Genomic DNA, 24,667 nt, shown 5'->3' on the forward strand with positions numbered 1-24,667 from the left:
CTTCTTGGGAGAACATAAGAAATGGATGTAGAAACCCTCAGCATGCCTGGGAGAGGTCTCGACACTGGAGGCATGAGATTTGTGGGCTTGAAGATGCTTTTTGCAGAATCAAAAGTTCTTCCTCGGCTAATCCACAAGATATTTCCCCGTTTAGCTATATCCCAGCTCCCCAAATAAAGCTTTGCTCTAACTTCCCTTGTAGGCGTTTTCTTGGCAAAGATTCTGGAGTGGTTTGCCATTTCCTTCATTTTATAGGATGGGGAAAGTGAGGCAAATAGGGTAAAGTAAGTTGGCTAGAGTCACACAGTAAATTAAGCCGGATTTAATTTGGGAGTTCCTGACACTATCCACAGGACCATCCAACTGCTCTCTTGCTTACTTTCTCTTAGTTCATATATACACCAACACTACAATAAAGGATCAAAATTAACACAAATGCTGCACATGTCTATCTTTCTGCCATTAAGTTGTCACCTTTAGCTTTACTCCCAATTTATAAATGTATAGAGTAGTCTGAGGACCGTCTTTAAATCCCCTAAACTATCTGCAGTCAAGATCAACAGACTCAGCAAATTAGAATAAAATCTATGGAAAGCTAATTCGGGATGCTCTAGACCCATGTATAAGGGCAGTATCATCTAATTCAAAATAATAAAAAAGATTGAAGTATCTTCATTCCACCTTAATTTTGAAGAAAGTGCAGAAATAAGCCTCTTTCCTTGTCTCTTCCATCTTCTACCACCTTTATTTCCTAGTTTCACATAGTTTCCTAGGTAGGTGTTAAAGTCACCATGGCCCTTCTCAAGTCCTCCTCTGTACAGAGAGGCCTTAGTTCTGAGGACCCAGATTTGTTAAATGGTCATTACATTGTGCTAGGTAGACACTATGGAGATAAAGGCAAAAACAAAATAACTTTGACCTCAAGAATATTAACATGTAAGGGGGATGCTAACATGAATATGGATTAGTATGAGACATTTGTATATCTAATTTCTGGGGAAGGGTGCTTGCAAGTGGAAGGATTTCTAGTGCCCCTTAGACTGAGTATTTTAGGAAATTGAGGATTACATGAGGCAGGAGATGGGGAGCACATGCCAGGCACAAGCCACAACTAAATGGGTATACCAGACTCGTTAACAGAGGGAACAGTGAGCAGACCGGATGGACTGAAGAGGCAGATGTTTATGGCTGGTTTTAAAAGCCAAGCACAGGAATTTAACTGATCCTGGAGCTTCTTGAGCATGGTAGTGACAGAGTCAAACCTAAGTTGTGAGAAGATTGATTTGGCAGTTGTAAGGGGACCAGTGAAGAAGCTATTGCAATAGCCCAGGGAAATCTTTAGGACCATTTTGTCTATCTACTTGTAAACACAACAAATAACCTTCCTTTCCATCTTCTATTCATCTCTCTTCTGCTCACCTGAAAAATAAGTCCCCTTCTCTGCTTAACTGCTCCTCAAAGATACTTCCTCTGTGAAGCCTTAATTATTACTATGAAATACACCAATATCCCCATTTCATGAACTGTGATATTGTATTTAACTATATAGCTATGTGTATATGCATGTGCTAATTACTTTTGCTTCCCAACCAGATTGATTGTAAATGTCTTTGAGAGCTAAGGCCTTTTATTACCGTTAAATGCTTCAGAGTAATTAACAGTACACTGAGCACACAGACAGAACATATGGAAAGTGCTTTGTTAATCTTAAATCATTCTATAAATGCTATTAATAGCTGCTAGTATGCTTATTAATAAATACTGATTTAACTTTAGAGTGTCTTTAGGTCCCAGCAGCAGGCCCTTGATTCCCTATACCAAGGTTTTTTAAAAGCAAGGTCAAAAAAAGGTTGGTAACTAACGAGCCCACCAGAACAGGAATCCCCTGCCCAATATTCCTTTGAAAAAATCATTCTGCTTACAGCATTTTGTCACTGATGCCTTCCAGGTATTCGTGTTTGTTGCATCCACATCGTATGATTCTACACATCTCCATTCTACTCCTTGAACCAGATCTTTAAGAGACAAAAAAGGGCAAAGAAGCATTTATCCTGATTGGATCCAATACAAATTTACATTATCTCCATTAGACCCTTGCTGGGGTATGGCTTTATTCTTATTATTCCTTGAACATATTCATGAAGCATTTCTCACAGCACAAACTCCAAACCTTTTCTTGCCTCAAGCCACTGACCCCACTTACTCAATTGGAGATTGCTTCATACTTCAAATAAATTGATCTTCCTCTTCTCTGTGGTTTAATTTGCTTCATAAATACTAAATACCAATTAGTTTGGTCTTATAACTATTAAAGTCCTTTGCTACTAGAAAATAGATTAAAAACTGTATATTCTACTACCTCACTGACTTATCTTAAACAGTAGTTTAATCCTAATCCTAAATTGATTAAAGAAAAACCTCTAAAGATGAAAATTTCTGGTCCTAATACAGCACATCCTGTACACCAGCTGCCCAATCACGTTTAACTACTTTATGACTCTCCTTGGTAATTTTTGGAGCTGAATACATCAAGAAGAGGGAAGGCTGGAAAAGGACCATGGATACACTATGAAATGGCATAGTAGATACAGGCAGTGTGATGATCTGGCAATTTTTCACCATACTAGCTCAATAAGCAAAGGAAAGAGTGAGCACAAGGAAGAGAAGATGTCCCAGGCGTAGAAAGGGTGTCTTTTGGATTTAAGGAATTGATTTGGAAGCTATAAGATGGTTCATCATCTCAGAACTGACCAATGCATGATGGTGCTCTAGTTAGTTAAACTTCCCACAAGTTCCTAGCCTCCCAACTGAGAATCTTGGCTCATGTTTGGTGAAAAAATGACTGTCAACAAATGACCTTCCCATCATCGCCATGTCCTCCCTTCTCTCCAGCACCTCTGCCGATTGACTACTTTCCTATCGCCTTCGCTCGCTCACTCCATCCATCCACCCTTTCTTTTGCCTCATCTCTCCCTTTTTGGCTAAACTTCTTGAGAAGTTCTCTAATTGTTGCCTCCAATTCCTTTCCTCTTATTCTCCTATGAATGGTGAATTCTGGCTTCTGGCTTCCAGCAAAACCATTCTCTGTGAAACTGCCAGACCCAATGGCCTTTCCTCAGTCCTCCTCCTCAACCTCGTTTTTGCCAATGAAGCAGTGATCCCTTTTCCCCTGACACTCTCTTCTCCCAGGTTTTCATGGCATTTCTGACCGCTCCTTTCAATTTTCCTGCTATTGCTGAGTGACCATCATACTCCCCCCTCAACCAGGCTTGGAATCAAAACTTTGTCAAATGATCTGTTTCTCATCTCCCGCTATTATTCCCAGGTTAGAATCCTGTCTGGACTATGTTTAAAATTCTGACCCTAACTAGGACACTTTCCATACACGATCTGTGCTGTGACTTCTCTTAAATGGCCCCTTTTCTCTGATGCTGCTTCCTGTGATTTGTCATCACGTCTTCCTTTCTATCTCCCACTCAGCAGCCAAAGGGTCCTTGGAACTGGCCATCCCAACTTCTTATTTAATGGCTCCTCTCACATCCAGAACCAAAAAGTAAAGTCCTCCTTGGCCTTCAAAGCCTTTTATTTGTCTCCTTCCTGCCTTTTCCTGACCTTACACCCCAGCATGCATTCTTCCATCCAGGGTTACTGGATTCCCTTGCTCTTCCTCCCATAAGACATTTAGTCTTTACATTTGGGCATTTTCACCAACTAGCTTTCCACCCTCACCCTGAATCCCCTTCCCGCCACCTTGCTCATCATACCTGTGATTATCTCCATCTCCTGCACTCTCTGGATTCCCTCTAGACCCAGTTAAAAGCCTTCCTTCTGCAAGAAGCCCTTCCCAGTCTTCCTTAATCTTAGTACTTTCCCTTTGAGACTACCCAATCTTATCCTGACTATAGTTTGTTTGTACATAGTTGTTTGCATGTTGTCTCCTTTATTGGACTGTGAGCTCCTTAGAAGCAGGAACTGTTTTTTTTTTTATTGTGTTTGGTTTTTAGTTATTATTATTAGCCTTTCTTTGTATCCACAGTGCCTAGAACATAGTAGGTGCTTAACAGATATTTGTTGCTTGATTATATGTTCAGATATAACTTTGTTCCTCAGTGACAAGGAGATATTGGATCCTACCTTCAGATGAAAGGATGACATCATAAAAAAGCCATTGAACTCTAAATTTTTTGCCATTTAAAAAAGTATTCATGGATACAAATTTTTCATAGATTAATGTTATTAACTGAATTGCAAATTATATAGTGCAAAATTGTTTTTAATGTGAAACTAACAAAATTTATTATTTAGAAACAAATACATTTGTGATATTAACTGGGGATAATTTTCACTCATGCTATATCTCGTCTTTGTTATAGGCAGTAACTAATAAATAATAGTATCACACATTTATAGTTTTTATATATAAGAACTCATCTTGCTTACAAATAGAGATTTTTATTTGTATCAATAATCTGAACAGGCATTTAACTAAAACTATTTAAAATTCACTTTAATTTATTTTTGTGTACTGGGTTTTGTGCTGTGTATATGTGGTAATTATTTGGGATTATGCTTTAGGAAATTTTATAAAGCTACTTAAACTTTCATGGTGGAGAAGGAGGATTAAATTCTATGATAGATCTACTAATTAACAATATTAGAGATTTGGTTAACTATCTCTGACACAAATCACAAAGTAGAGCTACAGGCAATTCCTTCTTCTTCTTTTTTTTTTTTTTTTTTTTTTAAATATATATTAAACCTTTTGGAGTGTTCCTGGTGTCCTACCACAAATGATCACTCCTGTTCCTGGCTGGGAAAGGGGAAATAATAATTCTGGGCCTGAATTGGAGTTTATGTAGTATAAAAAGGAAAGATATAAAAAAGGGCCATCATATAGGAAGGACACCATTGAAAAAAAATCACCAGACACAAATAATGAGTCATCAGAGTGAATAAATATTTCATGGCATAAGAAGCAGAAATAAGGCAAGCATCCTGCCCCACCCACCCCAAAATAATAGTGGTGCAACCCTAAGACAACATTATAAAGTAAACAATATTAAATAAGGGAATAATCTTACAAGAGTGTTGGATTTGACTACTTAATGATATGGTAGAATTAGACTGTAAACCTAAGGTAGAATATGCATTGGTTTTGGATATGTAAAGGGTTGGGGGAATATTGGAAAGGTAATTTGGTTCTAAAATTACTACTGTTTGCCATTTAAAAAAACTAATTGGTGTTTATATTGATTTATGGAATTTTATTGGTTATATGGAATTTTTATGTCTGCTTAAACTTTGGGGAAAGAAAAGGTACTTCTGGGTAATAATGTGTAAACTGGCTTTGAAGATGATATAAGTATGGAGACTGACTGCAGGAAACATCAGTATCAGAAAAAAATTCCTAACTATTAGAGAATAAATTGAGCTAAAGGACTATTTTATAGTTATGACTATTGTGATCTGCTGTTTATAGAATCATACTTGGAATGTTATTAATATTTAAGATTCTCATAAGTATAGACTTAGGATAAGGTCATGTAGGGAACACCTGGTACATGAGTCTTTCCACAGAATTTCAAGGATGTGAAATGTCTTTTTTATATTTGTTTTATACTCAATCATGTTATTTAATATTTTTATTTTCCCCAGGTATATGTAAAACAATTTTTAAAACTTTGAGTATCAGATTTTCCTCTTCCTTCCCATCCCCAATCCCCATTAAGAAGACGCATAATAAATTTATACAAAACATTTCCATAAAAGTCATGTGGTGAAAGAAAACATAGATCTCCCTACCTACACACACACACAAAAATCCATCAAATAAAAAAAAAAAAAAGAAGATGAAAAAGAAGAGTATGTTTCAATCTGTATTCAGACATATTCGGTTCTTTCTCTGGTATGGATAGTATTTTTCATCATAAGGACTTCAGAGTAGATTTGATTCATTGTATTACTGAGAATACAGAGTGATTCACAGCTGATCATCCCACAACATTGTTATTACTTTGTACATAGTACATTTCTGTTTCCTTGAGTTTATAGAGGAGTTTCCAGGTTTTTCTGAGAGCATCCTGCTCATCATTTCCCATAGAACAATATTATATTTCATCATAATCACATACCACAACTTATTCAGCCATTTTCCAATGAATGAGCATTCCCTCAATTTCCATTTTTTTTTTTTGCTCTGAGAAGAGAGATGCTATAAATAAATAAATATATATATATATATATATATTATATACATACATATATATTACATATAGGTCCCTTTAAAAAAAAACAGCTCTTTTGGGACTCATGCCTAGTAGTGGTATTGTTAGGTCAAAGGATATGCATGATTTCATAGCCCTTTGGAGATAGTTCATCTCTTTTGATCATTTATCATTGGGAAATGGCTCTCTTTAAAAAATAATAAATTTTACTCGGTTCCCTATATATTTGAGAAATGAGACCTCCATTAGAGAAACTTGCTTCAAAATTATTTTCCCAATTACTATTGCTAACTATTTCCTATGTTTATTCTATTCTCTCTCTCCTTTCACCATGACTCTCCTCAGAAGTATTTTGCTACTGACCAGCCCCTTCCCATCTTCTGTCTCTAATATCGTCCTGCCTCCTTCCTGTCCCCTTTCCCTCCTACCTTCCTGCAGGGTAAGATAGATTTCTATACCCATATTGAGTGTGGATGTTATTTCCTCTGAGCCAATTCTGATGAGAGGAAGATTCACTTACTTTCCCTCCCTTCCTCCTCTTCCTCTCCACAGTAAAAGCTTTTCTTGCTCCTTTTATGGAGATAATTTATTATGCCATTCCACCTCTCCTTTTCTTATTCTCTCCAGTACATTCTTCTCTCACCCCTTAATTTTACTTTTTTAGATTTTATCCCTTCCTATTTATAAATACCCCTTCTAAGTGCCATAATAATGAAAATGTTCTTATGAGTTACAAGCATCATCCTCCCATGAAGGAATATAAGCAGATAAATCTTAAGTCCCTTATGATGCCCCTTTCCAAATCATGCTTTTCCTGAGTCCTGTATTTGAACATCAAACTTTCTAGTCAGCCCGGTCTTCTCATCACAATACATTCAATTGTGTTACTGTAACCACCTCACTCTCCAGTTCTCCCCCATTGCTGGATGTCCACAAGCACAGGGCTGGACAGTCGTGAAGGTGCTTGAGACTGGAAGGGTCTGGATAAGGGACCATTGGTATTTTCAAGTTACGTCCTAGCTAGCATGGCCTGCTCCAGAGTCAAAGTGGTCACGGGAAGATCATGACTGGGAAGCGGAGATCGGGAAACTGAAGAATCCGCCAATCCAGGTCTGGTGAACCTGCGGGAGCTCTGAGTCAGAATACCTGCACAGACTTTGGGAGAACTTGTGGATGAGGGAAGGACTAGTTGGATTTTAAAGAAACGATGATATCTGCTCTGTAATATTTTACATTTTGTCTTTTTTTGGTAATAAATGAATATTATTTGCCACAATTTCTTCAGAGAAACTTGCTTCTAAATTATTTTCCAAATTAATTTTGCTCTATAGTAAGAAATGTAGACATTGTGTATACACAAGAACAAAAAATTTAGAACAAGATTTACTGAATACTAACAAAATACATAATTTATGTATTTAAATATATATGTATATATATTTATGATGTCTTTAAGCATAACATATTTACTTTAATAATTCCCTTTAACCATATCATTGCTACTGTTACTTTGTCTGAGATCGTGATTATCCATCCTGTTTTTTTCAGATTTTCCTGAGGCACATTTAATTCAGATCTGTCACCTCACTTTAATTCTTTATGAAAATTCATATTTTAAGTGTGCTTCTTGAAATTTTTGAATTCCACTTTTCTAATCCATTTTTGCTAGCCTCCTCAGTTTTTATGGGTGAGTTCATCTTATTCATATTAATGAATAAAATTATTTATTTAATTTCTCCATCATATCCTCTAAATTTTTCCCCTTTATCACCTTCTCTCTCTCTCTCCCTCCTTTTCTCTTCCTCTTGCCCTCCCTCCCTCCTCTTCTTTCTCTATTCTCCATTACTAAGCTATAGTCATCTTCCTTTGCCATTTCCCTTTTCACTCATCCCAGACCCAGATCACTGGTTTTCACCTTTTCTCTCTTTTTAATTCTTTCTTTTAAAACCTGTCATTTGTAGTTTATCTTGCTTGTGACATTTACTTCCCCAATTTTGATCCTCCCTATGAAACTTCTCTCATCCTTCTATTTTTCTATTTCCCTCTGGAATAGAATATATCTATGAGAAATTTTGTGTGTGTATATATTCAACACTTCTTTGCCTAGGTTAGGTAGATGTAGTATTTGTGAGATGCTAACTACTCCCTTCCCACTTCTGTTTTTATACAATCTTTTTCTGGTATATCTCAATTACAAGAAAAATAATAAGTTCATATCTCTCCTTCCTCATTTCTCCCTTAGTGTCTCCCCTTTTTTCTGCCATTACTTTCCCCTCTTAAAATCACTGAAACAGAACAAAACCACACCCAGTCCCTTGTTTTTCTGTACTCCTTTGTGATGCTTAAAGACAGTAGAGTTCTGCAAGGATGGCAGTATTGTTGAGATCCTTCCAAATTGCTCAAATAGATTTCCCTTTCTCTTTTGTTTGTATTCCAAAGATTTTACTCAAGTCTAGTTTTTTTTTTTCATGACTAATTCTTGAGAGTCATTTATTATATTCATTCCCTACCTCATCCTTTATTTTAAAATTAAATAATTTATAAGCTTTTTATTTTGCCTTTTGGGTCATCATTTTTCAAGAACTCCTTTTCTTTACTATAGCTGTTGCAGTCCTGTGTGACCCCGACTCTGATTCTTTAGTACTTGAATTCTCTCTAGCTACCTACAGGATTTTTCTTTGGACTTTGGCCATGACATTTCAGACTGTTGTCAACTTCAGTTTCTTTTCAAGTAGATGAGCAGTGGATTTTCTTTTCAGTTTATGTTCTGGTTCCAAAAATTGGGGGCAATTTTATTTTATGATTTATTGAATTGTGATCCATTTTTTGGTTTGGTCACAGTTTTCAGGGAGTCCAATGATTGCTAAATAATCTCTTTTTTGTGCTATTTTCTGCTTCACGTATGTGATAATAGATATCTTACATGACAACACATCTTATGAAGATTCTCGAATATCCTTTAAAAAATCAAAGAAGGAAAGTGAATAAAATAAAACCATTTTATAGGAAGACATTTATAAATGTCACCAAGGGAGTGAATGGATGAGGACTTGGCAGCATACTAATCTGAGTGGAAAATAGGAAAGGTGAAAGAAAAAGAAAAACAAATTTAGGAACTCTAGGACTGGGCAGAGTAACATGGTAGTGGTGAAAGCACATGAGTGGAAGGTAATCAGGGTCAGATGAATATAAACAGAACAAGTTACAAAAACAGTACTGACTTAAAAAGGCAGGAGAGGAAAAAAGCTTAACTGAAGAAAATACAAACCATTATGACATGAAATGTGAATGGATTTTTAGTTCTCCAATTAAAAGAAAAAGAATGAAGAAAATAGAAAAAAAAATTAAAGTCCAATTTATTCAATGCCTTCTAGTTTCTAGGAAGGCATTATGCTAGGTACTGTTATTACAAACACAAAATTTAAGTATTCCCTGCTCTCAAGGAATTTATCTTTTACTAGGAAACTACATATGGGACTATGGCAAATTGGAAAATAAAATCTCCATTAATAATGAAAAATAGCAGCTATTAATTACATATGCACCAAGTGGCATAGTATCTTTGTTCTTAAAATTAAGCAATTGCAATAAAAATATACAATAATATTTGGAAACTTAAATATTCCTCTCAGAGCTTGGCCCTAAAGAGATATGTTTCTTTCTAGAAGAGGAGAGTTCACAGATATGAAACATTGTATATAACATTAAAATTTTTTTTTTGGTGTATTGATTATTTTTATTGACTTTCCTTGTCTTTTCTTTCTGGACAGTGATACAAGTAGGGATATGGGGTAACATGAAATTAAAAAATATTAATATCAATCTTATTCTAAAAATTCCTCTTAGAACTGAAGAAATCCAGCAAAAAATATAAACGAGTAGGAAAACATAAAGTAGATGAGAAAATTGGGTTTCAAAAATCTGTGGTAATTTCTGAATGAAATATTTAAAAATACACAATTCTCAGTATCTCATAACCTTTCAAAAACTGGATGATATGCTTCAGCATAAAGCAGAGATTCTTACCTGCAAGCTTTTTACTAGGAAAGGGAGGGCTCCAGAAAGAGAGGAGGTCCAAAGGTAAGAGAAAGCTTTAGTAGATATGAGCTTGAGAAGACATTGGAATACTCTGGCCCCTCCTCGAACCTCTTTGGAAACCCTATTCATATAGACATGTGCCACGGCATATACATGGATTTGTGAGAATATTGACAAGTGCTTCCACTCACATACACATAACCCCCCCCCCAAACCCTGCAGATTATGCTAAGTGACCTGTCAGGGGACCCATGGAGGAGGAACAGTCCAAAGAAATTAGATTCAGCGCACATTTTGTATGTAGAAATATAAGTACAAGCATACTTTGGAGATATTGCTGGTTTGGTTCCAGTCCCCTGCAATAAAGTGAATAATGTAATAAAAAAAGTCACTAAAGTTTATAAAAAACGTGGGTCTACACCTAATACTGTAGCTCCAGGGCCCCCATGAGGATACTTCCCTTTTAACTAGTAGATACAACTATCCCTTAGCAAGTACAATTTCCTGTAACCTAGGGTACACATTCTCATCAACAACACAGCATCTCTGGGAAGAGCTGGCAGAGAATCTAACATGGGACGAGAGGAGCATGTAGGGAATGTAAATATAAAAGGTATGTTTATTACTAACTAATACTGCTAATAGCACTACCTTTCTATCAGTAATACTATCACTATTAAGTGTGCCATAGCATCATGTCTAATGCTAACCCTCATCTGAGCCTTCAGTGGGTTGTCATCTTTTCACTTTCAGAAGGGGGTCTTACTTCCATGTTAAAGGATGCTGAGCCATCAGGTGGTGACTTAAAATAAGACAAAAATGAAGTTTGCTGCATAGATTGAGGCTTCCTTTCCCTTGAACCCTTAGAGGCCATTGTAGGGTTATTAACTGCCCTAATTTCAATATTGTTGTGTCTCAGGGAAGAGCAAGGCATGAGGAGAGACTGGGCAAAGGTAGCCATCTTTGGTTGGTGGTTTGGTTCGGTTTGCTGGAGCAGTCAAAAGCCTATCTTAAAGGGGCCCAGTTTGTGGCACCCTAAAACACTTATATTAACATCAAAGATCGGAGATTACCCAAACATATACAATAATGGTAAAACAATACTGAAATATTGTATGAATCACCAAAATGTGAGCGGCACTGCCTGAGCACATGCCGTTGGAAAAATGGCTCAAAGCAGGGTTGCCACAAACTTTCAAGTTAATTTCTAAACCGATATCTGCCAAGGGCAATAACACTAAACAACCAAAGTTGGGATGTCTGTATAAGAGGGGAAGGTGTCCTTGCTCTGGAGGCTCTGATTTGCTTCCGGCCGATGCAACACGTAAACATAAATGCACGTTTTGAGCACGAAGACAGAAGGACAATAGATGGCCGAGCTGCCCGGAGCCGCTCCCTCTGCCCTGCTCCTCACTGCCAGCTTCCTCCAGGACTCCCAGCCCACCTGCTAGCGGAGGCCGGTCCTGCTCCCGCGTCCTCCGGCTGTTCTCTCAAGGCTACGTTCCACGTGCACCGTCACAGGGAATCACGTGCCTGCTCCCTTGTACCTGTTAGCTCTTGGAGGGAGGGTCACGGCTGTTCCGGCCTCCGCATCCCTGGCTCCGGGGCAGGGCCCCGCTAGCACTGAGAACGTGCGGGACGGCACAGAAAAGGCATTTCCCACCTCTGGATCTGCGAGGGTGTCAGGCCCCCCATGGTCTGCATCGGGGCAGACGCAGGGAGCGCCCAGCGGAAAGGGGGGTCATACCCACGGGCACGTGCGGCCCGAGGCTTCCATGCGGTGACCTCTGGGGAAATCCCGGGCTCTGAGCGCTGTGCTCACCGTGGCCAGGCCGCTGGGAGAGCACGTCCCTCTGACAGTGAGTAGTGGCCCGCGCAGGGACCTCTGGGGAAATCCCGGGCTCTGAGCGCTGTGCTCACTGTGGCCGGCCCCTGGGAGAGCACGTGCCTCTGACAGTGAGTAGCGGCCCGCGCAGGGACCTCTGGGGAAATCCCGGGCTCTGAGCACTGTGCTCACCGTGGCCGGGCCCCTGGGAGAGCACGTGCCTCTGACAGTGAGTAGCGGCCCGCGCGGTGACCTCTGGGGAAATCCCGGGCTCTGAGCGCCTCTGCTCACTGTGGCCGGCCCCTGGGAGAGCATGTGCCTCTGACAGTGAGTAGTGGCCCACGCAGGGACCTCTGGGGAAATCCCGGCTCTGAGCGCTGTGCTCACCGTGGCCGGCCCGTGGGAGAGCACGTGCCTCTGACAGTGAGTAGCGGCCCGCGCAGGGACCTCTGGGGAAATCCCGGGCTCTGAGCGCTGTGCTCACCGTGGCCGGGCCGCTGGGAGAGCACGTACAGTGAGTAGCGGCCCGCGCAGGGACACCTAAAGGCCAGCAAGGCTGGGCTGGCTAATTATTGGGGAGGAAGGCAGCAGCCACCGTCCCGGGACCCATCCGCCAATGCAATCGTGAGGTTGGAGAGGAAGCACCGCGGCCTCGCGAGTCCAATTTCCGAAGCCAGCCCAAAGGAACAGAGACCCCGAGTCCAGGGAAAGAGTCACTGTGGCACTGTGTCTAACGCGCCACTAGGGGGCGCTGCTCACGTTCCCTTCGGCGCATGTCAGACATTTCCCTCCTTCACTTTGGGCTTCTGCGACTGTCCTCCCAGGAATCCTCCCGGCCGGCTAGGAGGGGTAAAGGGCCGGCTTAGGGAGTCAGGGGTGAGCCACAGCAGGAGGCGCCCCCCGGACGAGAGGCCGGCCTTACCTTCGCCGCTCTTCTCTGCACACGCGCAGAAGCCTCCTCGGGTCTCGAGACTACAATTCCCACAAGTCGCTGCAGCCAAAGAGGTGACCGCTTCCTTTTTCGTGTTATATGATGGAGGCGCGTCCTTGGGGGAAACTTCCGCTTTCGGTCCCTCTTTGTTTCTCGATCCTCTCGATTGTTTGCTCCTCCCGGTGAGTCTCCCCGAGCTGCCCTGCGACCACGTGATGCTGCCTCGAGACCCAGGCTCTTGGCCCCGCCCCCATCGCACCGGTTCTGGGCTTCAGCCAATCAGCAGCGGTTCCGAGCGCCCCGGTCCCGCCCCTGCGCTCCCAGTGGGCTGGGCGGACTGCGAAGGATCCCTGCCCCAAGTTGGGGGGCGCCTCGGGATCGGGCCTGGTCCCGGCCTCTTGACCCACCCACCTGGGCCGCCCGCATCTCCGGATGAGCTTACCCTGGTGAGGCGCCCTCAGCCGCCCTTCCGGGGGCTCGACGTGCGGCCCTTGGGGGGCCCGGCCCCACCCGCCTGCAGACCCGGGCCTCCTGTCGTGGCCGCATCCCACTTCGGATTCCTCGACCCCAGCGGCTTCCAGCGGACCGGCTGCTGCCCCCTGCGGAGTCCCTTCTTCCGGCCATGCCTCAGTGTCCCTCCGCCGTCTCCGCGCAGCGGGACGCCCAACCCCGCCCCCCCAGTCCCCCAGGTGCCTTATAGGACCTGCCCTTCCCCATTAACGTGTAAGTTCTGCGGACACAGGAGGTGCTTAATAAATGCTGGCCTTGCCCCTCCTAACGTCCCCCTTCCAAGTCCCCTCAGTCTCAGAACCGCCTCAGTTTCCTCATCTGCAAATGGTTACCATGGTGCATGCGCCTCCCGGGGACATAGGGAGGGTCAGAAGAGGGCCTTGCCAATCCCCAGGGCCAGACTAGGCTGTGGTTAATGAGAGGCCAGGGCAGGGAGAAAGGCCTCCCGTTATCCCCTGACCACACTCCCGACTTCGCCCTGTCCGATGCCCTCTGACCTTTGGGCCGCTCTCAGGGGGGCCGCGCCCCTCTTTCCTCACCCCTTTCTGAACCCGAAGTTTCCTGCAGAGCTTGGGCCCAGTTTCCGCCTTGTATGAGTCAGGCTTTTCAGTCCCCGCCAGCTCCACAAAACAAGCTCCGCACTTATTTTTACTCCCCGTGTGTGGACCCAAGGTGTCCCAGGAGGGGGGGAGGGGCGGGCTCCTCACGGACACCTGTGCACCTAGGGCCGGCCAGGCATGGATGGCTGGTGGCGGGCGGCCCTTGGCTCCGCTCCCGGCGTCTGTCCGCGCCTCGGCCTGTCCGCCCGGGCCAGCAGAGCTCCGACCTCGGGCTGACACTTGTGCTCTTCTCCTCAGCCGTGCCTTCCGACCACGCTGCTCTTCCACCAGAGGAGGGGGGGATGGCCGATCTGTTTCTGACCAGCTGGCTCCACCAGGTGAGATGGGACCGCAGCCGTCCTCTCCGCACCGGGATTTCTAAGGGGGGCCTGAGGACACCCCGAACCGAAGCTCAGAGCCTCTCCCCGATGCGGGGGGCGGGGGGGGGGAGGAGAGGGGGACGGCCTTGGCTTCTCATCCGCCGCTCTCATTTGGTCCAGTTCCCCAAAGCTTAGGCTTATTCCGGACCTGGGCCTGCAGGCCCTTGCCCAGATCCCTCTTCTTTCCCCTCAGCTTCATTTGCCCGGGGTCAGTCCGATTTCCCACTTGCTTTCGTACCCGTATAAAACGGTGACCTTTTTACTTGGGCACCGGCCTGCCTGGAGTGCGCTCCCTCCTCCGCCTGCTGCTTAGAATCCCGGGCCGTAGTTCGTAGACCGACCATTGCGGATCAGCGGAGGAAGTCTGGGTTTTTCCTGCCTGTGGTCTGGCTTTGTGTTTGTTGGTCAGAGGTAGGTTTCGGCCTCAGGGAAGGATGCTTAAGGAAAAAGCGGATGACCCGGATGTTCTAGTGAATAACAAGTACATGATGCTCATAAGCTCATTGGTGGATGTCGGCTTTTATGAAAAGCAGTCAGGTAGAAGGTATAGAATCCCACCTCTGACGTTGGCTGTGTGACTCAACGGAAGTCACTTAACCTCTCAGAGATTTTTATATCTGTAAATTGGGATAATGTCAGCACTGCAAGTATTGTGAGGCTCAAGTGAGAGAATGTATTTGTCTACTTAGAGCATCCTAGAAATGTCAGCTAAAGGCAAAACTTAATGGAACATCCAATGCAGACTTAGGTAGGTTGAGAAGAGCAGTTAGAGTGGGTCAAGGATATGTGAAAAAGTAAAAGTAGGACTAAAATATGCTAGGGAATAGCACCAAACCCTTGCATGATGTTCTCAATGTGTTTGGTTAAATTACATGAGTTCCTTGAATAAAAGTCACAAAAGCCGCTTGGGGTTGCTACATGAATCAATCACATTTTAATTTAGTAATATTAAATTGTATAACTAGGAAGATATTCATTATTTCATAAGGAATGGTGATTAAGTACTAAGAGTGTTCATACTGCTTCTAACTGGAAATTACTGCTTGCATTGTGTTCCCTGTTGTTCATGTTATATGTCTCTCATCCCCAAATACATGTGGATTATGCCACATGTATGTTTATTTTTATTATATTATTCCCACATATTTATATGTTTAAAAAAAAAACAGGGTGGATCGATAGATCCATAATAGTTATCCACAAGTTCAGATACAATCCTCACCTTCTGTTGCACTGGGTCTCTGGAAATGCCCATTTTATTTATGCTTATTAAGTTAAATAAAAAATAAATCAATGTGAGCTTTTCTTAACATGGGGAAGTTGAATCTAATAGCATCAAGCTCTTAGCGCAGTGTCTGACACAAATCCCCTTTTTTCCCCCCAGAATCCTCTACACTCTTAAGTAGCAATCTCTAAACTTCCTTTCAGCTTCACTTTTCACTAACATCCAGAGACTGCTAAGCAGAAATGCCTTCTGTATTTCAGGAGTCTGTGACATTCAAGGATGTGGCTGTGGATTTCACCCAGGAAGAGTGGAGACAACTGAACCCTTCTCAGAAGGAGCTGTACAGGGACGTGATGCTGGAGAACTATAGGAACCTTGTCTTTCTAGGTGAAGATACTTTCCCCCAGATAGTCAGAAAATATTCACTCTAGGCCATTAGGGTGATGAGCAAAGTTTGTTTGATATAATAGAACAGAGAATCCTAATCTTTTGTTCCCTATTTATTCTTAGAATAACAGGGCTTTTTACTTTGTGAAACTGGAAAAAAGCCTCTTCCCCATCCTTTGTTGCCTTAGATCAAGGTACTACCCTAGGTTAGAGGTCTAAACATTTAGAGGATCTTGTTCTTTTGATAGAAAAAAGGACAAATGAAATTATTTTCTTTCTGATTCCAAACCCAATTTGTGAACTATACACATCCATTCCCTTCCCCCCTCCAAAAAAACCCCAAAATCCCCAACCCATAATGACAACGTAATTAAACCTGCTTTCTAGGAACCCATTATAGAGCAGCCTTCAGAGAATCTTGTTGTCACCCCTGGCTCGTGCCTTCCTGTCCCTGGAGAATGGGCTATAATATTCTGAAGTGATTCTCCGACCTTGGTAATTTTTCATTTTTCATGAGTAAAGTATCCTGTTTTCAAACCAGATGTGATCTACCAGCTGGAACAGAGGAAAATACCGTGGATGCTGGGGCGAGAAGTGCCCAGAAGCACCTATACGGGTGAGTGCATGGGAGCCAGACAGATAGGAGATGTTGCTTTAGGCCAATTATTAGTCAGGAAAAAGCACCTTTGCTATCTTAGGGAACTTTCTTCAGGGCGTAAAGTTGTTGAGCACAAATTCTCTTGTATTCCCAAGTGAATGTCAAACAGATCACTTTTTATGAACCATCCCTTCAGGTTTGCTTCTATTCTCAGAGAAAGCAGTGTCCTCAGCAAGAGACATCTCTTTCTCATATTTTTGTTTTATTTTTATTTTTTTGCTTTTTTGCCTCCCCTCCGTCCCCGAGGCAATTGGGGTTAAGTGACTTGCCCAGAGTTACACAGTCAGGAAGTGTTAAGTGTCTGAGACCGCATTTGAACTCAGGTCCTCCTGACTTCAAGGCTGCTGCTCTATCCACTGCACCACCCAGCTGCCCCACATACAGGCATTACTTACCCTTTCCCTAATCATTCCTAATAGATCTGTAGCACTCTCCCAGGACTTAGAAGATTAAGAAAAAATATATTCTTTACATTTGGTTTGTGTTTCTGGTTAGAAATGTAAGGCAAATCCAGGTCCTTATAACACAGAAGGGACGCTAAATTCTCAAAGGCTGCATTAGGGGATTGATTGTAATCTAGAGCAGGTCTTGCCAAACTTAAAAGCCTCCTCGTATTAGCCCAGTATGTCTGTTATTATTGATCCCATGTAGCAAGTACATAAAGGATTATATTCAAAGTATAATGGGCAGAAGTTTGGGGCTATAATATGACTAGAAGACCATTTACTAAATTATAAGGGAATAGTGATCTTTGGACCAAGGACCCAGAAAAAACCACACATCTTGGAAATACTTGAAGATGACTTTTGGCCCAAAATTCCATCCAGTCCTGATTCTGTCTTCTAGATTAGTAGCTGCCCTTCATAGCTTGATGTTGTCATCAGATTTGATAAGCATTGTCTTCTCTGATCTAAAGTTATCTAAAGGGGAGAACATCAGGGTACAGGAGACACCAGAGACCTCCCAACAAGTTAATTTCAATTCCTTGATCTTCAGTTTTTATGTAGGAGAGTTTGATGAGACATTTAGTAACACATTCATCTCTCTTCATCAAGGCTATGATAAAAGATTTTTATTTAATTTTTTTTTGTTCATTAAAAAAATTTATTTTCCACAGCTACATTTACATATTTTTCTTGGTTATACATGTACATTCATTTATTTTTACATATTTTCATGTGAATCATGTTGGGGGAGAGAAAAATCAGAATAAAAGGGAAAAATCTCAAAAAAAAAAAAAAAAAAAGAAATTGAACATAACATGTGTTGACTTACAATCCATCTCCATAGTTCTCTCTCTGGATGTGGATGACGTTTTCCATCCAAAGTTTTTGGAATTGCCTTGGATCACTGAACCATGAAAAGAACCAAGTCTATCATAGCTGATCATTGGATAATCTTGCTGTTGTATACAATATTTTCCCGATTCTGCTTGTTTCACTCAGCATTAGTTCATGTAAATTTTTCCAGGCCTTTCTAAAATCAGCCTCTACATCATTTTTTTATGGAATAATATTCTATAACATTCATATACCATAACTTATTCAGCCATTCTCCAATTGATAGGCATCTATGCTCAGTCTCCAGTTTCTTGTCACTACAAAAAGGCCCGCCACAAACATTTTTGCACATGTGCGTCTTTTTCCCTCCTTTAAGATCTCTTTGGGATACTGGTTCAGTAAAGACACTGCTGGATCAAAGGGGATGTAGTTATAACCCTTTGAGCTATGTTCACAACTCCAACAATGCATTAAACTCTCAATTTTCCCACATCCCCTCTAACATTTATCTTTTCCTGTCATCTTAGTCAATCTTAAGAGGTGAAGAGCTGGTATCTCAGAATTGTTTTAATTTGTATTTCTCTAATCAATAGTGATTTAGAACATTTTTTCATATGACTACAAATGGCTTTATGTTCTTTATCTGAAAATTAGCTGTTCATATCCTTTGACCATTTCTCAATTGGGGAATGACTTGTATTATAAAATTGACTCAGTTCTTTATATTGTTTAGAAATGAGGCCTTAACAAGAACTATCTGTTCTTCCCAACTGTCTGCTTCCATGATGGAAAATTTTTAAAGATATGTTTGTGACATATAGATACATCAGGGCGAGGGTGTTCTCCTGATAAGTGTGGGGTGAGTTCCCACTCAGAACAAGAAATGATTTGCTATGGCTCAATTTCCTGCATTCTTGTTCATAATTTGAAGAGGCTTTTATATTAAATGAATAATCATAGCTGATATTTTGTAGTCAGTGAGGAACTGCCCAGATTATCCCCTTTGAGCCTGACAACAGCCCTGAGATGTGGTCCCCATTAAGTCAGCGAGGCGCCACTCAGCCCACCTTGTCCTGGACTCCCAGCTTGGAAGATCCAGAGACTGGAAGTAAGTAAACTAGCAGTGCGTGCCCTCCTCTACCTCACAGCCCACCCTCCATCACCCACCCTCCTCTACCCCACCAAGAGCCCCTCTCTAACATCACAGCTAGCTCTCCCCCACTTCATCATAGGGGTTTGCCCTCCCCCACCTCACCATAGAGGCTTGCTCTCCCTCACCTCATAGCCCACCCTCCCCTAGACCACCAGGAGCCCCTCCCTCTTGGGTCCCTCTAAAAAGCCAAACAGAGCTAGTGTAGTTCAGAAATAAGGTGCCATGGGTCTGTACAGGAGTGGTTAATGAACAGGTGGAGAGAAAGGGATGTTGAGGGGAGATGTTGTAAAGGTAGAAATGACAAGACTTGGCAACAGATTGATGCGTCAGGCCTAGATATTTGAACTCAGTTATTTAGGAATTCTCATATTGGGGAGGGGGAAGGGAGAAAAATTTGAAACACAATATTTTACAAAAATGAATGTCAAGGGGAAGCTAGATGGCGCAGTGGATAGAGCCCTGAAGTCAGGAGGACCTGAGTTCAAATCTGGTCTCAGACACTTAACACTTCCTAGCTGTGTGACCCTGAGCAAGTCACTTAACCCCAGTTGCCTCGAGGCAAAAAATGAATGTCGAAAGCTATTCTTACATCTATTTGGAACAGTAAAATATTCTTGGGGGGAAAAGAGAATTCTCATATCTCTCAAAAAAAGACTTGAGTTTTCCTTATATGATGTTTGAGAAGCAGCGTGCCATTATGGAAAGAGCAATGGACTAAGGAGTCAGAAGATCCTTATTATAGTCCCAGTTTTGTCTTTGGCAAAGCCTTTAAATACATTGAAACTTGATTATATAATATAATACCTCTGAAAGAGTAAAATTAAATAAAATATGTGAAAGTTCTTTATAAATTATAATCATTGCATACTTGTTAATATGAGAGGTATTTTATTTGTTTTTTGCTTTCAAGTTTGAACATAATTATTGAGAATAAGGAACAGACTTTTTTTTTTGAGGCAATTGGGGTGAAATGACTTGACTAGGGTCACATCCTTATTAAGCATCTGAGGCCAAATTTGAAATCATGTCCTCCTGACTCTAGGATTAGTACTCTAAGCACCATATCACCTACCTGTTCTAAGAAGGAACAGATTTAAATGTACAATATGCTTTCTTCCAGAATTGAATGCACAAAATAACCTTCTAATCAAGCCATTCTCCAATTGATAAATGGTCAAAGGATATGAATAGACAATTTTCAGATGATGACATTGAAACTATTTCTACCCATATGAAAAAGTGTTTCAAATCATTATTGATCAGAGAAATTCAAATTAAGATAACTCTCAGATTGGCTAGGATGACAGGAAAAGGAAGTGGCAAATGTTGAAGGGAAGGTGGGGAAACTGGGACACTGAATGGTGGTGGTGTTGTGAATGGATTGAACTATTCTGGAGAACAAAAAGTTATCAAACTGTGCAGACCCTTTGATCCAGCCCAGTGTTTCTATTGGGCTTATATCCCAAAGAGATCTTAAAGGAGGGAAAGAGACCCACATGTGCAAAAATGTTTGTGTCAGCACTTTTTGTAGGGGCAAGAAACTGGAAACTGAGTGGGTGCCCATCAGCTGAAGAATGGCTGAATAAGTTATGGGATATGAATGTTATGGAATATTATTGTTCTCTAAGAAATGACCAGCAGGATGATTTCAGAGAGGCCTGGAGAGACTTACATGAACTGATGCTGAGTGAAATGAGCACAACCAGGAGATCATTATACACTTCAACAGCAAGACTATATGAGGATCAGTTCTGATAGACATGGCCCTCTTCAGCAATGAGAGGATCCAAATCAGTTCCACTTGATCAGTAATGAACAGAACCAACTACACCCAGCAAAAGAACACTGGGAAATAAGTATGGACCACAACATAGCATTTCCACTCTTTCTGTTATTGTTTGCTTTTTGTTTTTCTTCCCAGGTTATTTTTACCTCCTTTCTAAATCCAATTTTTCTTGTGTAGCAAGACAACATCTAAATATGTATACAAATATTGTATTAAATTTTAACATATTTAACATGTATGGGACTACCTGCCATCTGGGAAAACGATGAAGGGAAGTTGGAACAGAAGTTTTTTAAAGTGTCAATGTTGAAAAATTACCCATGCACAAAATAACCTAACAGGAAATGAAGTAGTGATTTTTTTTAAAAATATATTTCAGATTGGGAAACTAAACCTGAAATAAAGGAATCTGTTCCAGACATGGATATGCAGAAATCGTCCCTGGAAAAATACCCAAGAAATAATTACCAGGATTCTACACGGGAAGAAGACTGGGATTGTGATGTTAAGAAATTTTCTAACCATAATGAATTTGGAGAGTCATCTCAGTATAACTCAAGCCCTTTTCAGAATCATGTAACAGATATTATAGAGAGAACTTATGGATATGATGAATATAGAAGAGCTTTCATCCATCTTACTAGGTATCAGGGAATTTATACTGGGGAGAAATTTCACAGATGCAAAGAGTGTGGGAAATCTTTTACCTGCAGCTCATCTCTTAAGTATCACTATAAAATTCATACTGGAGAAAAACCTTTTGAATGTGAAGAATGTGGAAAGGCCTTTATTTTACGAGCACAACTTACATCACACCAGAGAATTCACTCTGGAGAGAAACCTTATGAATGTACTGAATGTGGCAAAGCTTTTAGGTCCAACTCGTCTCTTACCTACCATCAGAAAATTCATACAGGAGAGAAACCTTATCCATGTAATGAATGTGGGAAGGCCTTCAGATCGAAAACACAGCTCAATTCCCATCAGAGAATTCACACTGGAGAGAAACCTTATGAGTGTAATGAATGTGGTAAGACCTTTGCCCAGAGCACACCACTCACTACCCACAGGAGAATTCATACTGGAGAGAAACCTTATGAATGTAATGAATGTGGCAAAGCTTTTAGATATAACTCCTCCTTTATTTACCACCAGAGAATTCATAATGGAGAGAAATATTAATTTAATAAACATGGAGAGGCCTTCCTTTGGGTAGAACATGCCTTACTTCCTATCAGAAAAATTCATATTAGCAAGAAATCTTATGAATGTAATCAGTATTAGAAAGCCTTTGGCTGGAGAACATAACTAACAAGATATTCATCCTCAGAAGATTTCTGAATGTGAAACAGCATTCATTTGAAGCTTATCACTTCTCTGGTACAAGAAAATTCCTATTATAGAGGAGCCCTGAAAGTAAAAGCAATAAGTCAAAAAGCATTGTTGTAGCTAAGACAGGAATCTCCTGTTTATTTCCCCCACCCTTTAGCAGTAAATGCTTCCTAAAAGGGTAATTATATGAAAACTTAATAGTCACAACAAAGAGATGAAAGCTAACTCATGCAGAAAACTGATGTGCTTAAGCTACATATGCTGGGCTGGAATTTTTGGCTTCAGTTAACTGACTTCTTGACTCCATAGCAAGATATAGAAATAGGGGTAAGTGCCAGTAACTGAGATGTAGGTTCACAGAAAAAGCAGTAGCCCAAAGGAAGATTGCTGATATTTCCTTATATAGGGAAAATCTTTCTTCCTCACATGGGTTGTCATTTTTTTTTTTCAGCTTTCTCTGGTTCTAAAATATATTGTATGTAACCCAAGGGCCAGGCTGACATTTTGTTTCCAGAGGACTCTGCAAAAGCCTATCTACAGACATAGGGAATAGCTTTTGAAAGGCCCCTTCAGCCTTAAGCAAAATTAATGAAGAACAAGACTTGGGGAGCTTTTAAGAAAAGAAAAAACTAACCCTTTCTCTGTCTGTCTCTCCCCAATCCTCTCTGTATGTGTATATGTGTGTAAACACACACAGATGTAGATATATAGATATGTAGATATTGATATAAAGCTATAATATAGTGGAACTCAGAGAACATGCAAAAACTCCTATGAAGTGATGAAAGAAAAAAGTATAGCCTAAAGGATAGTATGCATGTTGACTATTGCAATATAAATGAAGACAGCTTCAAAATGTGTAATGTGTGGTTATTTCATATATATCTTCTAATATGAGTGTTTTCCTAAGTAAAATCATAACATCGTAGAGAATAGAACCATATAAGACTTAAGTGAAGTAGAAAACAAAATCAATGCTCTAATATAAAAGGTAACTGGGGGGGAAATCCCTTGCATCTCATTTCTAATGAAAGTCTAATGTCTAAATAAATAGGAAATTATATAAGTATGTGACTGAGATCTATTCCTTACTAGATAAGTGGTCAAAGAATATGGAGAAACATCTCAAAAGAATGACAGACTATTATAAAGCATGTGAAAAATACTTCATATCATCAATAAGAGAAATACAAGTCAAATCAGATCTGAGGTTACACCTTACACTCAGCAGATTGACGAAGATGATAAAAGATGGAAATAGTCAATGTTGGAAAGATTGAGAAGATAGGCATAATATGTTTGTGGAGCTATGGTTCCAACTACTCTGTAAAACATAGAATTCCGAATTATGTGAAAAAGTGATTTTAAATGTTCATATCCTTTTATCAAGAAATGTTACTGTTAGACTTATGCTAAAGAGGTCAAGGACAGAGCTATGTGGGGAGCAAAGAAGTAGATAAAAAGGTTGGCTAAGTGATTGTAGTATATAAGTGTGAAGGAATATTATTGCCATGTAAAAATAATGATTAGAAATAAAAAAAAAAATTGGAAAAAAATGCAGAATAAGGTAAGTAGGACCAAGAAAATAGGATTACAACAATGTAAATGGCAAACAATTTTTTTCTTAAATGGGAAACAATTTAAAAGTGAATGCTTCGTGTAATTATAGTGACCAGTCTTTACCCCTGGAGAAGAGATGAAGATGAATATTTATTTATTCCTCTTTGGAGAAATGAATAATGGGCATGGGATGTTGAATACAGTATTAGATGTAGTCATTGTGTTGGGTAGTTTTGTTCAGTTTTCTTAGAATGGAAAGCTCCCTGGGATAGAGGAGGGGAAAGGAGCATTGTTAAGAAATTACTTTAACATAAAAAAGGCATCAATAAAATTTTCCAAAATAATTCATTGGTACCAGTATATAGTCAACAATCTTTTCATCTACTTTAATGGATATTAGGTCACTTAGGCAAATCTGCCTTACTTTGTTGTAGGCTACTTTAAGAGAAAAGCTAAGATTTTGTCACCCAAGAAAATGCAAGATGGATTCTTGTACGTATTTAAGTTATTTCTATTAAGTGAGAGGGCTTTTCTTTCTGACATTTTTTTTCCCCTTAAGTTTTTTTGTTTTGTGTTTATTAAAAAGAAAAATAACATGAATTTATAATAGATTTTGGGAAGGTATCAGTGTTTTAAGACATAGCAGAATCCAGTTTCCTCTAGCCATCCATCAAAATAATGATGAAATCAAAGCTAATCCACTATAAGCTAGATCTAGTCAAGGACCGAACAAAAAAGACTACTGGAATCTTGGGAAAGTGTTGATCAGAGATAAACTG

General features: G+C 40.6%; 1 protein-coding gene across 1 annotated transcript in view; it reads left to right on the forward strand.

Moving 5' to 3' along the window:
* Positions 1-23,875, forward strand: part of LOC100930432 (zinc finger protein 260-like) — a 46,367-nt gene extending 22,492 nt beyond the window's left edge. The window contains exon 7 of the mRNA XM_031963932.1: positions 21,677-23,875. Coding sequence (XP_031819792.1) covers positions 21,677-22,178 — 502 coding nt within the window. The 3' untranslated portion in view covers positions 22,179-23,875. The remainder of the gene's footprint in view (positions 1-21,676) is intronic.
* Positions 23,876-24,667: the final 792 nt, after the last annotated feature.

This window comes from Sarcophilus harrisii, chromosome 3 (assembly GCF_902635505.1).
Source record: "Sarcophilus harrisii chromosome 3, mSarHar1.11, whole genome shotgun sequence".
NCBI classification, from domain to species: domain Eukaryota; kingdom Metazoa; phylum Chordata; class Mammalia; order Dasyuromorphia; family Dasyuridae; genus Sarcophilus; species Sarcophilus harrisii.